This window comes from Ciconia boyciana, chromosome 3 (genome assembly GCF_034638445.1).
Source record: "Ciconia boyciana chromosome 3, ASM3463844v1, whole genome shotgun sequence".
In the NCBI taxonomy this organism is placed as follows: Eukaryota; Metazoa; Chordata; class Aves; order Ciconiiformes; family Ciconiidae; genus Ciconia; species Ciconia boyciana.
This window is the reverse complement of record NC_132936.1, coordinates 17,713,894-17,728,596: the sequence shown is the minus strand read 5'-3', so window position 1 is coordinate 17,728,596 and position 14,703 is coordinate 17,713,894. Positions and strand designations below refer to the sequence as shown.

Below are 14,703 nucleotides of genomic sequence, written 5' to 3'. Positions count from 1 at the left end.
CTAATGACGCTCTTGAATGTAACAGTGAGGGATAATAATTTATTGAGGTGTTAGAACTATAAAAATGATGGAAAGGCTGAGAAAATATCCTTTCACTGAGAGACGCAGGACTCGCACACGCTAATAAAAGTGTTACTGCAGAGTAACGAGTTGCCACATGTCAGTTGACCCACAGTCACCATCTGTGTACCTAATCTTGGTTTGTGGCCAATGCAAAGCAATTCAAATTAGCTTTACCCTCTTTAAAGGAGGGGAATTGATCAGCTTGGTTTATCAAGAAACAACACTGAGAAATTATTTCATTACAGTGTACAAGAATGCTCATGGGGAGAAAAGTCTGAGTACTGAATAGCTTCTTAACCTACAGAAAAAAATTGTAATAACAAGCAATAGCTGGAAGACACAGTAATCATGACTAGCCATTGTCATAAAACACTAATGGAAGCAGTGGATTCTCCAAACTGTTGAGTCTTTATAACAAGACTAGCTGTCTTCTAGAAGGTTCACCCAAGCACAAGTCTTTAGCTTCAGAAAAAGCAGAGATGAGTGAAATGTGTGGTCTGTCAAGCAAAAACGGATGGCAAATTTTTGAATCTATTAAGTTAAAGATCAGAAGATATCACTGCAACCGTCTAACCTAACCTGATGTGTAAATATGGTCTATAGAATTTAAAGATTCATTGCATGATGATACTGTCTCAGGTGTATATACTCCAATATAAAAATGAAGATGCAACCACTAGATACTACATTGATATGCTGTAGATTCAGACTACACCTGATAGAAGAGCTGTTGCAGAAAGTAAAAATGTAGTATTATTTGTCTTTCAGACCCCAAGTTTTTCACCCCCTTCAAAATTTCTAAATCAATATGCCACATTGGAAGATATGATAGATAGATAGTTTAAGAATGCTAGTTTGGGTAATAGTGTGGTAAGTATTGCTCTAAAGCTATCACCATCAGCTGATACAAAAATGAAGATGTAACAACACAAATCTTTCCAGCAAGAAGGACTATTTATACTCAGCCTGGTCACAAATATACTCATTTATTATGTGACATACAAATACAGACAAGAAGTTTAATGCATTAGCACCAAAACAACTTATACCTGTACATGCCTCGTTAACTGAAGCATGGACAAATCTTAAGGAGGAGGGGGTTTAGAATACAAAATTGTATGGAGACAGAAGTTAAAAGAAAAATAATGGTGGTGATTTTTATGAGAGAAAATAAAGAACAATTAGAATGGAAAAACTAGTAAGAATTACAATAAGGAAAGAACATGCAGATAGTCACTGCTCATTCATCTGCTTTGCTACAACCAGCAAAATAAATATGGTTGACAAGCTTCATTTATGTTAAAGGAGAACTCTGTATAACAGTTACAAGGATTGCAAAGGGCAGTAACATCTGGGTAGGCCTGCAGTTATTTAGTTAGACATTTTACAAACTGCAGCAAAAGAGTACCTGCTTGCTCATCTGAATTCCCGGGAGAGTTTTAAATCACAGTAATAAAGAATCACTTATAGAAAGCTAGTAACTATCACCAGAGGGGAGTGAAAGAGCCACGGGAGAGTTTCTGGGCCAAAATACAGACTTCCAAAGCTTTCTGCACTAACAGGCTGGAAGTCCTAAGGGCTTGAGGCCAAGAGAAACCAACTGCCGTGGATCACACCCCTGTATTCCCAACACAAGCGAGCACCATGCCCACTCTGTGACACCTTGCCCATCTCCCTTCTGCTGCGTCAGTCACGGATGCCACTGCTGGGGCCGAGTTTTGCACTTTCTGCCTCGATTAATCCTTGTGACTTTATATTAAAGAACAAAGTGTCTCCTCCTCTGATAACACTTCCTCTTTGAGTACAGAAAAAGCTTTCTAAGAATTTAGATATAAACGTTACTTAGCCTAGAAGTATTTTTGCATGCATCTCTTGGGAATGACAGCATTTCTCAATTTTAGCTCCCTTGAAACTAGGCAGCGAACTTGTAAAAAAGATTAAACCGTCAGAATATACATTATGAACTGTGAGGGAAGAGACTGTCCCTGCCACCTCCGGGCAGCGACGGAGGGGACAGTGCGGAGACCTGTGCTGTGGGCTTCCACCCGTCCCTCCTTGCACCAGGTAGGCATCGCACCTCACCTTCCCCTGTCCTTGGGTTCTTGTTGTTGTTGTTAAACACGATCTTAATTACACGGCTGGATTTGTCCTGCCTGTCCCTGGGACTACCAGCCGGTGCCTGCCGTTAGACCTGCGCCGTTTCCCCCCACATCTGCCCGCTTCTCTCTCCCCGGCGGGGCTCGGGAGGGAGGGAGCCGCCATCTTCTCAGGGCGGGCGCCGGGGGGCGAGTGCGTGGCTGCAGGTCTCCTCCGGGCGTGCGGAGACTGAAGGGGGGGTCATGCGGCCGCGCCTCCGCCTTGTGTGTTTGTGAGGGAGAAAGCGAGAGGGAGGGCGGGGTATGGAAGCAGCTCCTGCCGCCGCCGCCTCCCCACCGCTCGCCGCTGGGCGTGTGCCCGGCCCCCGGTGCTGCGTGACCGCGCGGGGAGGAGGAGGAGTGTGGGTGCGGGGAATTTCCTTGTGTGGCGACGGAGGAACAACACCGCTCCAGACGGCGGGGCTGCGAGGAGGGCGCTGCCGCCGCCGGTTGCCGAGCGATGTGAAGGGGGAGCCCCCCCTGGGCCCTCCCCTCCCCCCCGGAGCCGCCTGCTTTCCCCCCCTCCCCTCGCCCCACTCATCCCCGCCCCGCCATGCCGGACCAGATCTCCGTGTCGGAATTCGTGTCCGAGACCAATGAGGATTACAAGTCACCTACCGCCTCCAACTTCACCACCCGGATGGCCCAGTGCAGGAACACGGTGGCGGCCATCGAGGAGGTGAGCCCCGGGAGGGGAGGCGCGGCGGGGCGGGGAGCGGGCTGCGCAGCCCCCTCCGGCCTGGCCGCCTGCCGCTGCCGCGGCGGCAGCAGAGAACAAGGCGCTACCGGCGCTGGCTCCTGCCGCTCCCTCTCCCCGCCCGGCCCCGAGGAGCGCCCTCGGCTGCCGCTGAGAGGAAACGGGGCTCGCCCGGGCGGAGAGGGGAAAGAAAAGGAGAGGGGGGAAGGGCTGAGGCGCTGCTGCCCCCCGGCCCGCGGGGCTTGCGCTCCGCCCGCCTCTCCGCTCGGAGCTCGCTCCTCAGCGCACGGCGGAGCAGGGGCGCCGGCCGCCCCTCACCCCCGCTTCTCTCAGCCTGGGGTTAGGGGAGCCCGAGCCCTCGTTTCTCTCTCCTCGTGGCGCCCGCGGACCCCGAGCCGGTCGGTTCCGCCCGCCCTCTCTCCTACCTGGGGGCGGGGGGGTGTATGGAACTTGAACTCTCCAGCCTCTTCCCCTTTCCTTCACAGCGACACCTGAACCGCCTCGGCCCCGTCGCCACTCCTTCCCGCCCGGCCAGCTGCAGTGTGGGGCTTGGGCCCTGGCAGCCCTGGCGGTAAGGGAGGTTGGAGTGTCCTTTCCCCCATGTGTGTGTCTGCCTGCCTCCTGGCACAGGTGGGATTTAATCTTCTTTCCAGTCCCCGCACATAGAAGTTTAAACCCCCTCTTCCCCTCGGGCATATGCTTTAAGGTAGCCTTCCATCAGTGAACGGCTTCTCCAGGGTTGTGAGGCGATGCCTGCCCTTGCCGGTGAGGCGAGAACACGCCGCCCCCAAAGCGGCGCCGGTTCAGCCTCCCCTCGGTGCGCGGGAGCCTGAACCCCCTCTTTTTTGCCTCCTCTTGGACAGCCTGGGCTGCGGATACTTCGTGTGAGCCGCTTTTGTCTCGCGAAGAGAGCTGTTTGTTTAACGACAGTCGAAACGTGCCGTTTAACCTGATGGTAAGAGCCCTCCCTACCACGGAGGGTGGCTGCCAGCACTGGGGAGAGAGAGACTCTTTTCTCTTCTGTTTCAAATCAGGGGGAAATCTGGGACAGGTCTGAACACAGTGAGAGCACATTCCACATCCCAGTCATATACGCACAATGAAATGAGAAGCGTCTGTGTATCTTGATTCCTCTAGCAGCTTCTCTGAAGTAACTCGTGGGAGGGGGGGAATCTGACTTGTGATGCAGATTGATTTGCTCCATCTACTTGTTACATCAGTTCTTACAGTGTGTGTTTAGTTGATTTGTTTTGCAATAAGCATATATTTTAAAAAGAGCTTCTTCAGCAAAAAGAATCTCGTCAGTAGTTGATGTCCCTCCTTACAAAAGGACTGCCACTAGCAATGGATTATTAACGTGTCTCAAGTGAACAAAACCCAGGTTAGGTGTTTAAACACCCTTTTCAAGATTTTCCTGTTTTGCTAGTTCCCAAAACCACTAAAGCAAGGAGTTGAATTCAAAATAATCTGCACAGAAGGAATTACTGTTTTGTTCCTGAGGTAATTTTCTTCCCTGCAAGCTTGCACTTAAATGCCTGGATTTAATTATACCTTATTAACCTGATGGTCTTAAGATCGACAATTCTGTATCAAAGGCAACATTTTCTTAAAGAATGTTTATAATAGTGAATTATTTCAGTTGTAAGGTAGGGCTGCCTAATTAACGCAAAATAGAAGTTAGTGTAAGCATTTGGGTCAAAAGCACTTTTGCTAGATTTAGAGATTTTTATTACAAGTCTCACAAAAATTGGTCTTTCTCTAAGCCTCAATTTCTAAAGCTGTATGGTTGCAAAAGTGTCACATTTCTCAGAAAAAACATGCAAAAAAGTTTTTTTCATTTTCATGTCTGGTGATACAAAATGTATATATGCTGGCATGAAATTTATAACATAGCTTAACGTCTTTTAAAGATTCAACTCAGTAAATTGCATCTTGAAAATCTTTTTTTTACGTTAGGACAATGATAACACATTTAAAAATTTGAATATGGTGGATTCCTTTCTTATTTAATCTGTGTGCTTGGCATTTGTTTTTGTGTCAGATCTCTGATATACTGCTGTTTGACTTTTAAAGAAACTCTATCAGTATGTTAAGTCTTGTTTGTATCTCTGCATATTTTGGATATTAGACACTTTCTGCTAGCTTAGGTACAAAAATTATCTTTAATGATAAGGATGATAAAGAATGTGCCTAGTGTCTTACAGATCTAAGTAAAGTTTGCAAGGCAGGAGATGAGAGATTGCACTGGCTATAGCTGTTCGTGATAGTATTGATCCATCTAGCACTTTTGGCAAAATATCAGCAGTTGCTGCCTGTTTGTGCTGCTGTCCTAAAGCATGTGTTGAAATGACTACTGATTTTTTTTCTTTGTGATTTATGAATAGCAATGAACAGATTTTGATGGTTTCAAAACTCTGAAATCTTTTTTCAGACTTAGACTTCTTTGGTTTGGAAATACTCAGGTCCTTTAGCATGACGTGCCTGGTTTTTCAGGTTAAATGTGATCCTTTGATAAAAAGCTGTCTATAAATTGTGTAATAGAGAAGTCAGTGCTCAGCACCTTTTTTCTAAAAGGCTAGGCAAGAATTAGTTCATCAGCTTGTTATGAACCAAGACTTTATAAAGTCTAAAAACATACAGGTAACACAAAGAACCTGTTTGCGTTTCCAGTGTCACAAGCACCATGAAGGATCAGTTTCCAGTGTGTGCTGCTCTGTTGCAGTAGACAGTACGGTTCTGAAAACTAGGAAGTCTGGCTGCGTGTGATTTAGGGAATGTATTACTCAAAACAATTAATAGGTACATTGAAACTGTGCTGACTGCTGGTTTTGTGTATGCATTGATTTTAACAAGTGGCTGTAAGAGCTAGTTTATTAACTGAAGACAGTTAAGTTTTAATTTTCCAGGATATTGTATATATGTATTAAATCAACAAATTGACTGGTTAATACTGATACTTTGAGGATGTCTCTTAACTGCTTTTCCCAGCAAATCTGGTTCTGGAATGCACTCATCAACTGCCTGCATGAAGCCAGCTTGAGTCTCCCAAGTCTTGCGCTCCCTTGGAAGCAGAGGCATAGGGGAAGGCAGTGCAAAAGCACAGGAGATGGGGGCTAGTGTGACTTGTTACCCTGAGCTCAGCTCTCTGCAAACACAGATACCTGTTTTCAGATCCCAATGGGAAGTCTTTTGCACTTGTCATTAACACTCCTGGCTTCCAGTTTTGTAATTCTGCCTTAGTTAATTAGCAGGTATCTAATAGTGTCTTTAAAGTTTAGTTAATGAGGCCTTGCTTTCAGTGATGGAGTGGAAAAGGCTTGTTAAGTGAGGAAATCAGTAAGATGTTGGACGGTTATATGTGTATAATTTACTGATTATGTCTCTGTGCAATGGTATTGCCTTAAATCAGTGTTTTCTGAACTTGGATTACTGACCTCTGTCAGTTGCAGAATATTATTGATTTTTAGTATCAGTTGAAAACACTTCTACTGTTTTATGTGATTGTATACACCGATTACAGACCCCTGATCATGGCCTTTGAGATCACCAGAAGCGCCTGCATTGCAGTTTGGGAACTGGTGCCTATTCAAACACTTGGAGAAAGAGAATCTAATCCTTTGCTCTCAGTAGTGGAAAAGGGATTAGGAAAGGCATGCTTGTGGAACACAACGTGATTTCAAAGGAAAAGGAATCATATAATTTCTGCATTGTTCTCAGATTAGGATGTTGCTTAGCAAAATGTTGGGAATCTTTAGCTTCTGCTAAAACAAAGTTACAAGTGAGCAGTATATGTCACAGGCCCTTACAGGTTGCTGTTTAATCTTTGCATGTTATGATAGTGACTAAGATTAAACAAGTTTTAATTGATAGAGTGCAGAGCATAGTCACATGTTTGGGGGAGGGGTTGCTTGAAATCAGTAATCTAGTCTGACAAATGCAGTCTTTTTAGTTGACTCTTTCTATTAAAGGTCCCAGGATCTAAAAATGTGTGGTGACTGTTCTTAAGCTATGAACGCTTAAAAATCTGATTTTAGTACTGCTATTGCTTAGAACATACACTTCTCTCTTTTATGTGCAATAAGTTAAATAAGATAGTCCCTAAACTGTAATGGAGCCTGCAAAGTGATCCTAATAGCTGTGATCATTAAAGATTTTTAGAAATTATTTTATAGAGTGATTTAATGACTAGAATCCAAGCATGCCACTTTCTTTGAAGCATGGGTTAAGTTTTACAATAAAGACTGGAACTGAAGCCTATAAAGATCCTACCTATTTATTTCTGTTCTACCTGTTTATTGTGGTCCACTGCTTGTGGACCAAGAAAGAAGGGCAAAGGGCTGTTGTGCAGGCTGCTGTGTAAGCAGATAGTAGCAGACAGTTAATGTGCTGAAGACATTTCCGTCTAAGTCAGGACTGGAGGTGCAAAGTTTACCCCGCCTACTTAAACTTCTCTGCATGCACAGATTTCCCTATAAAGAGAGGAGAATAGAAACACTGAGCAAAGTTTAATAGGTTACTGGAACACCCTCCCCAGCATAGTAGCACTTGCTACTGGGATGAATGTGTTGTAAGAAGTAGACAGGACAAATGTGTGGTGGAAAGATGTAAAACATACAACCAAAAGAAACAGTATAGTGGTACCAAAGATGGTCTTAGTTCTCTGGATAGAAATAGATTTTAATTGTTTGGGGTCCATTTAAAAGCCACTCTCCAGGAATTTCTGTAAAATCTGTGAAATTAATGTTAAAGCCATAACTCGTAATTTCAGGTCTCTACTTGCCTTTGTTTGATAGGTCCTATTCCATGATTATTGTACCCCAATGATTCTGTTATTTTACAGTTTTAAAAGGGTTGGTGGTTTTTTGTTTTTTTTTTTTGTAATTTCCACTCCTAGGAATACAGCATGTGATTTCAGTATCAAATCCTTTTCTTCCTCACTGTCACCTATAACACAAGTTTTTGTATCAGAAATGGTAACAAATTCTTGCCACCTAAGGCAATTCCACAGTTTTCAGCTGGCTTGAGGAGGCGTAAGGGATCGATGCTTATTGAATTTCATTCCCTCTTGTACGTTAAAATTCTGTAATTCTCTCCGCTCCATTTTGGTTCTGCAAAGCTAACGAGGGCAAGAGGCAATAACAGCTTGGTAGGGTGGGTGAATGTGAGACTGGATACATGCACACATGTGTTTTCAAAATTTATACTTCCCCCGTCATGTATTTTTTGCTTGTTAGGTCTTTAGGACTGGCGTTCTGTCTTCCTATACTACATGGTTGTGACTTGCTTTTGAAAGCTATGTGAAGAAGGTGTTTTTGTATACTTTGAAAAGCAATAGGAAATCTCATATATTGTAGTGCGTTTTGGGAAATCTACTACTATTATTTGTATATTTCCTTTTAATAAAATATATCTTTGTGTCCACTATAATGTGCTCTTTGGTAGAACATATTTGCACACTTTTCTTAACTCATTACTAAATACGGTTCCATAAATACATGTTGTTTAAAACTTTTTTTATGTGTTCCACTTCTGCATCCTTTCTGGAATCGTGATTCTCTGTCATCAGCATCCAAAGAGGTTTCTAGAAAAGTCATAATTATGACACAAATGGCATGATGATTTCAAAAGTTGTGTGGGAATTTTTTTCTTTTTGAGAGGAATATAGAGGATGGAACTTGCAGAAATACAGGAGCTGAACTGTGGGTCTTCAGCTGGAGCTTTGTGCATATTTTAAACTACAGAATTTAAACATTAAAGCTTTAAAGTACAGACAATGTGCAGTTGGTTAAAACAATTTCAAGCCATATAAGTAGGCTGCTGTGCACCTTACCTTGATGCATCCGATGATGTATCTGCTTCCTATTACCAAATACCCCCATTCCCCATAGGAGGATCAATGGAAAATATGTACATTTCTGAAGTATTTTACTAACTGTGGCTTTTGTCTTTTGATTTTTCCCTAGTGCCACTGCATTTCTCAGAACCATCTTATCTGGATTTAGTGTACCTCATGCTGATGCTAAAAGAGAGTAGACGTGGAAAGTGGCTAATTCTGCTTAGGTTTAACTCACCTTCACTTCCTCTTCTCATCTTCATGTTGTTCTCTGTGTACTGTAATATACAGAAATACTAGGTAAAGGTGAGGCCTTCATTCTGAAAGGCATTGCAAGGTCACAGGACAAAAGCCTAATCCCTGCTCCAAAGCGCTTGCAGTCCACATGTCAAGTGGTGGAGGAATGGTGGAGGAATCCAAGAAAACTTGGTGCACCTGACTGGTGTACTGTGTTTGTAGCTGAACCACTGTGAAGTGGTTTCTTTTTATTCATGTGCATTAGAGTAGTGGTTCTTAAACATTTTAGTTTAACTCTTAAATCTTTTATTTTGTAAAGCCTTTGACACGATAAAGCCTTTGACATGTCCCCCACAACATCCTTCTCTCTAAATTGGAGAGATATGGATTTGATGGGTGGACTGTTCAGTGGATGAGGAATTGGTTGGATGGTTGCATTCAGAGGGTAGCAGTCAACGGCTCAATGTCCAGATGGAGATCAGTGACGAGTGGTGTCCCTCAGGGGTCTGTACTGGGACCAGTGCTGTTCAATATTTTCATCAATGATATTGACAGCAAGATCGAGAGCACCCTCAGCAGGTTTGCAAATGACACCAAGCTGAGTGATGCAGTTGACACGCCAGAAGGACGGGATGTCATCCAGAGGGACCTGGACAAACTGGAGAAGTGGGCCTGTGTGAACCTCATGAGGTTCAACAAGGCCAAGTGCAGGGTCCTACACCTGGGTTGGGGCAATCCTCGGTTCCAATACAGGCTGGGGGATGATGTGATCGAGAGCAGCCCTGCGGAAAAGGACTTGGGGGTACTGATGGACTAAAAGCTGGACATGAGCCAACAATGTGCGCTCACAGCCCAGAAGGCCAACTGTATCCTGGGCTGCATCAAAAGAAGCGTGGCCAGCAGGTTGAGGGAGGTGATTCTGCCCCTCTGCTCCACTCTGGTGAGACCTCACCTGGAGTACTGCGTCCAGCTCTGGAGCCCTCAGCACAAGAAGGACATGGACCTGTTGGAGCAGGTCCAGAGGAGGGCCACGAAAATGATCTGAGGGCTGGAGCACCTCTCCTACGAGGACAGGCTGAGAGAGTTGGGGTTGTTCAGCCTGGAGAAGAGAAGGCTGCGGGGAGACCTTCTTCCAGCCTTCCAGTACTTAAAGGGGGGGGCCTATACGAAAGATGGGGACAGACTTTTTAGCAAGGCCTGTTGTGACAGGACAAGGAGCAATGGTTTTAAACTAAGGGAGGGCAGATTTAGACTGGATTTCAGAAAGAAATTTTTTACACTGAGGTTGGTGAGGCACTGGAACAGGTTGCCCAGAGAGGTAATGGAGGCCCCATCCCTGGAAACATTCAAGGTCAGGTTGGATGGGGCTCTGAGCAACCTGATCTAGTGAAAGATGTCCCTGCTCATTGCAGGGGGGTCGGACTAGATGACCTGTAAAGGTCCCTTCCAGTCCAAAGCATTCTATGATTTTTTTAATAATTTGCATCTTCCATGTGTGTGTGTATATATATGTATGTATATTACTTACAACCATTCCCTATCTAGACTCCTGCACCCCAGCTTCTGAGCCTCACTCTTAACAACCCACATGATCTGTCTGCCCTGTTTCCCCAGAAACAACCTTGACACCTGAAGCTCCAGAAAAGTTGGGCCTAGCCATATTTAGGTTAGCTCTTCCCTCTATTGTCTTGGGTATCAAGCTTCTCTATACTTTCTCGATGTTTACAGTCTCCTTATCTCTTAATTTCTTGCAACTCCTTTGCTACAAAGGCTATTGGTGCTTTGCCCTACCTCCATGGAGCCTCCTAGGCTTGCCCCCTCTGCAGCAGCCATGGCCCAGCCCTGTCCATGGTACTAGAGCCATGGCTGGGGCTCAGGTGGGCTTCACGCTAAGCTGGGGTGTCTCTCATGGATGGGCTAGCGGCAAGAGTCTTCACTTGCCCTCAGTCCTCACTGGCTCTAAATAAATGTTATATTCTTCATGAAGTTGCTAGAGATGGAAGAAGAGACATTCTCTGGGTGAAATCTTTCTGCAGCTTCTCCAGCTGTGGGGATATCTTCCATCCTCGCTCCCCTTCCCATTTTGTGTTTAGTGATCTGTATAGCTCAGAAGAGTTTGTGGATGCTATGAAATGTAAGTGTTGGTAAGATAAGTAGCAACTAAGCATTGGTAGGAAAATATGAAGGTGTGATTCTAAAAAAACAAGTGAGTGTTCATGGCTCGAGTTAGTCTGATCGGAGGGAGGGGGAGTGATGAGTGAACAAGAGGCGATTGGTGTTGCCTACTAATAAGTATTAGAATAAAAGACCATTGCCTTACATTTGATGCAAAGGAGAGTGCTGTTACAAGTATGGAGAGTGATTCATTGCATAGAAGACAAACTGAGTGGATGTGACTGAGGAAGACTGTATTTGTCAAGGCTGGATTATTGAAATAATCAAAATTAAATTATGAGATCATGGATAAAAACCTTAGCTTAGAGTGAAAGGCTATATTTTAGAGATACTATGCAGAAGGGATCTGCATGGTTGATGATAGATGGGTTTCAGTTTAAGAGAACCTGTTGATTATGGTCTGGTAAAGCGAGCTGTCTGCTAACACTGCAAGCATGGAGGAAGAGTGCAAGAGGAATAAATAAGAGCTATATTTCAGCCACGTTATGGTCAGGCATCTGTGATGACAAGCCAAGATGCTGACTTTTACACAAGGAAACAGATAGAAGCAGGAGAAGCTAATGTGAGAATCACCGATTTAAAGGCAGGAATCAAGTGGATGTTGTGGATGAGACTGGAAACAAGTGAAGTGTTTGTTGAATGGTTGGGGCTCAATTCATTGTGTACTATAAGCAAAACAAATTAAAAGCAAAACCAAGGCAAAACAAGCAAAAAATTCTATTTAGGGAAAAGTCATTAAAGTGAGAGCTGGTGAGGTCAGCAGAGCTGAAGAGTTTAGGTGCTAAAGCATGAAGAATGTTCATGAAGTATCCCAAGAAAAGGGAAAATTATGGGAAAAACTACAGACTTGAAACACCCCAAGAAGAATGTCACAAATGAGGTGAGCCTCTCAGAAATGGGAAGAAAAAGCTAGGTAGTCAGAAGAAAGTTTTACATTGTAATTTGCATTATGTGTAAAGATAAAAGACAAATTTGCAAAAGTCAAGTTTCTTTAGCAATGACAGCAAGCAGTAAAGAAAACAAAAACACTCTTTAAGCACATAGAGTTGTAAGGAGAAAAAGAAAGGATAATGCACAGTTAGAATGTAGTAGTATTAAAGATAATGTAGGTATTGCCAAATCTAAATGAGTGCTCTCCTGCAGTTTTTGAGCTCAAAGTGTGAGAGAAGGTAAAATCGATAGCGGGAATAGAGATGCAAGTGAGCAAAGCAATAGACAGAACTGTGAGCTTAAAGCACTCAGTTTGTTGGGGCTGGTTAACTTATTTTCCAGCATTCTGAAAGAACTAGGATGGTAACTAGCAAATATTCCTGACAAATCCTCTGAAGACTAGGATGATATCTGATTTAAACACAGAGGGTTAAAAAAGCAGGGATGGAGAGAAGAGAATTATTTACAGCTAGTAAAAATGATTGCAATGGATGCAGAAATGCAGACCATGACTGTTAAACTGAGGAGGAGAGATGTTCTTACTCAAAGATTGCACATGTCCCTGGAGGAATGTCAGGCTAGCAAAGTAACCAGTTCCCCTTCCTGCTTCCAGAAATGCTCGAAAAATACTGTAAATGAGTATTTACAGCAACTGATGCTGCTATGCAAGAAGACAGTACTTTCACGTTCGCTTTCATTTTTTAAGTTGTAGCATAGTCAGATGTGCAAGAACTTCACATCAGGAGAAATTGTGTGGCTCCTTGTTTACTCTTGCATCGGTGCTGGCGATTTCTTATGGAAAAACAGAATTACTGAGAATCGTACTTGTAAAGCTGTAGAGGGTTATTACACCCAGGTTTCATGTAAAGTTAAAATCTCTGCATTGGTCCATTTTAACTGAGGCAGATTTTTTTTTTTCTTTTTCCCCTTAAACTCAGCTGGAAAATGTAGATCAAGTTATGGGACAAACAGAAGTTATGGGACAAACAGAAGTTTGGTGTTCGTGACTATTGATTTTATTGCAAGCTGATGGTAGGATTGTTTCTCTTTTTTTTCCTAGCCTTTTCCCCACACAGTCTCACGTTTGTTAGTACCAAGCTCAAGCTCTTCTGTATGCAAAATGCTTACTGTATGTAGTTGCTCTCAGTGGGGACAGAGACATAAGCTGAGTTTTGGTATTAGATATGACATTTTCTGTGATTAAGATGACCACCAGCTTCTTTTATTTGGACTAAGTCCAGACTTCTTTCATGAAGTTTACATCAATGTAGGGATTAAGTGGAGGAGTAAATTTGGCTAGGGAACAATAAAAAATGGGAACACAAGAAAAAGTAAGACTCAGAAAGTAATAAACAACTGAAATGTCAAAGAGGTAATATGAGGATGAGTCCAAAGTGAAGAGCAAGAAAATGGAATCTGAATTAAAGACAAACTGGGTCTTTAAGAGAGTCATCCAGAGACAGAAGTACTGTGATGGCATATGAGGAGTGGAGGGTCAGGAGCTGGCATATAGGCAGAAGCATTAAGGAGGGGATAAGGTAACGTATCAAAAGTCTAAGAAAGTTCAGAGGAATCAGAATTGACAGGAACTGCAAAGGAAGGGGGAGTGCGCAGTGTTTATGCAGGAAGCAGGATGAAAAGGCCAGGCAGAGAATGTGGAGGGAGGGCTAATGTGAAAACGATCAGTATAGTAAGGAGGCAGACAGGGATATAGGGAAGGGATAGTGATGGAGGAAAGTGGGTAAGGGTGATATCATAGCTACATCCTACCCTATAGTTTAGGAGAGTGGAAGAAGAGTTCTGCATGTTATATATCCAGAAAATGGGACATAGTACTAAGTTTTATGCAGACTTTATTAGCTGTTGTATATATTTCAATTTTATTTGGAAAGAGAAAGTAATTTACCTTATGGGGGAGAATTTACTGATGGAGGAACTGAGATACAGTGCTGTAACTGAATAGCTTTTTTCTTAGGAGCAGTGCTGCTTTGCAAGAAATAAGCTTGGGTAGTGTGATTCAGTACTTTTTATCTAGAGTATTAGGCTTTGTTTTCAAGTGAGTAGGTGTTGGACAGAATTTGAAAAATTTGCTTCTTTGTATATCTGAACTCTGTTTCACAAAAATACTTACTATGGAAGTGACATATTGTGCAGTGAAGTGTATTTCTTTGGAGTATATTCTTTAAGTGGTGGCTGTAAAAGTTAACATGAAAGAACTCATAGTATAAATTCTAGCATCTGACTTGTTAAACCAAGAAGAAATAGACAATTGAGAAGGAAGGCTGATAACTCTGCTTCTCATTGTCTTGGAGCAGTATGGTGTATAGAACCATCTGCTGTTTGTGGACCCCTCAGATATCCCTGATTAAAGATCAGATTATCAATGTAGTTCTAGTCTGAAATCTATAATTCTGTCTAGGCATTATGTTAAGTATGCATGTAGATACATCAAAACAGCTGAAGTGATTAGAGCTGAACAAATTACTTTTATGTTCCTGAAAGCTTTGTTCTACTTTTAGAAGGCATATAGGAAGGGAAAAAAATAGTGAAGCAGTGTGAACATTCATACGGATTATTTTCTCATGTTTTATGGTTTCTGTTCTTTGTTAGTGAAAGATTTCTTTCCTGGGATA

General features: G+C 43.0%; 1 protein-coding gene and 1 long non-coding RNA gene across 7 annotated transcripts in view; one reads left to right on the top strand and one right to left on the bottom strand.

The window, feature by feature from the left end:
* The window catches only part of LOC140648790 (uncharacterized), a 65,457-nt gene extending 62,501 nt beyond the window's left edge, over positions 1–2,956 (bottom strand). The window contains exon 1 of the long non-coding RNA XR_012041328.1: positions 2,817–2,956. This is a non-coding gene — a long non-coding RNA (uncharacterized lncRNA). The remainder of the gene's footprint in view (positions 1–2,816) is intronic.
* Positions 2,464–14,703, top strand: part of ASAP2 (ArfGAP with SH3 domain, ankyrin repeat and PH domain 2) — a 92,903-nt gene continuing 80,663 nt past the window's right edge. For 2 of the 6 annotated variants that reach the window (XM_072855069.1, XM_072855072.1), the window contains exon 1: positions 2,464–2,877. In XM_072855069.1, coding sequence (XP_072711170.1) covers positions 2,752–2,877 — 126 coding nt within the window. In that variant the 5' untranslated portion in view covers positions 2,464–2,751. Of the gene's footprint in view, positions 2,878–3,376; positions 3,526–3,758; positions 3,851–14,703 lie in introns of those variants that run through there. The other 4 variants (XM_072855070.1, XM_072855067.1, XM_072855066.1 and 1 more) reach the window with 4 other exon arrangements.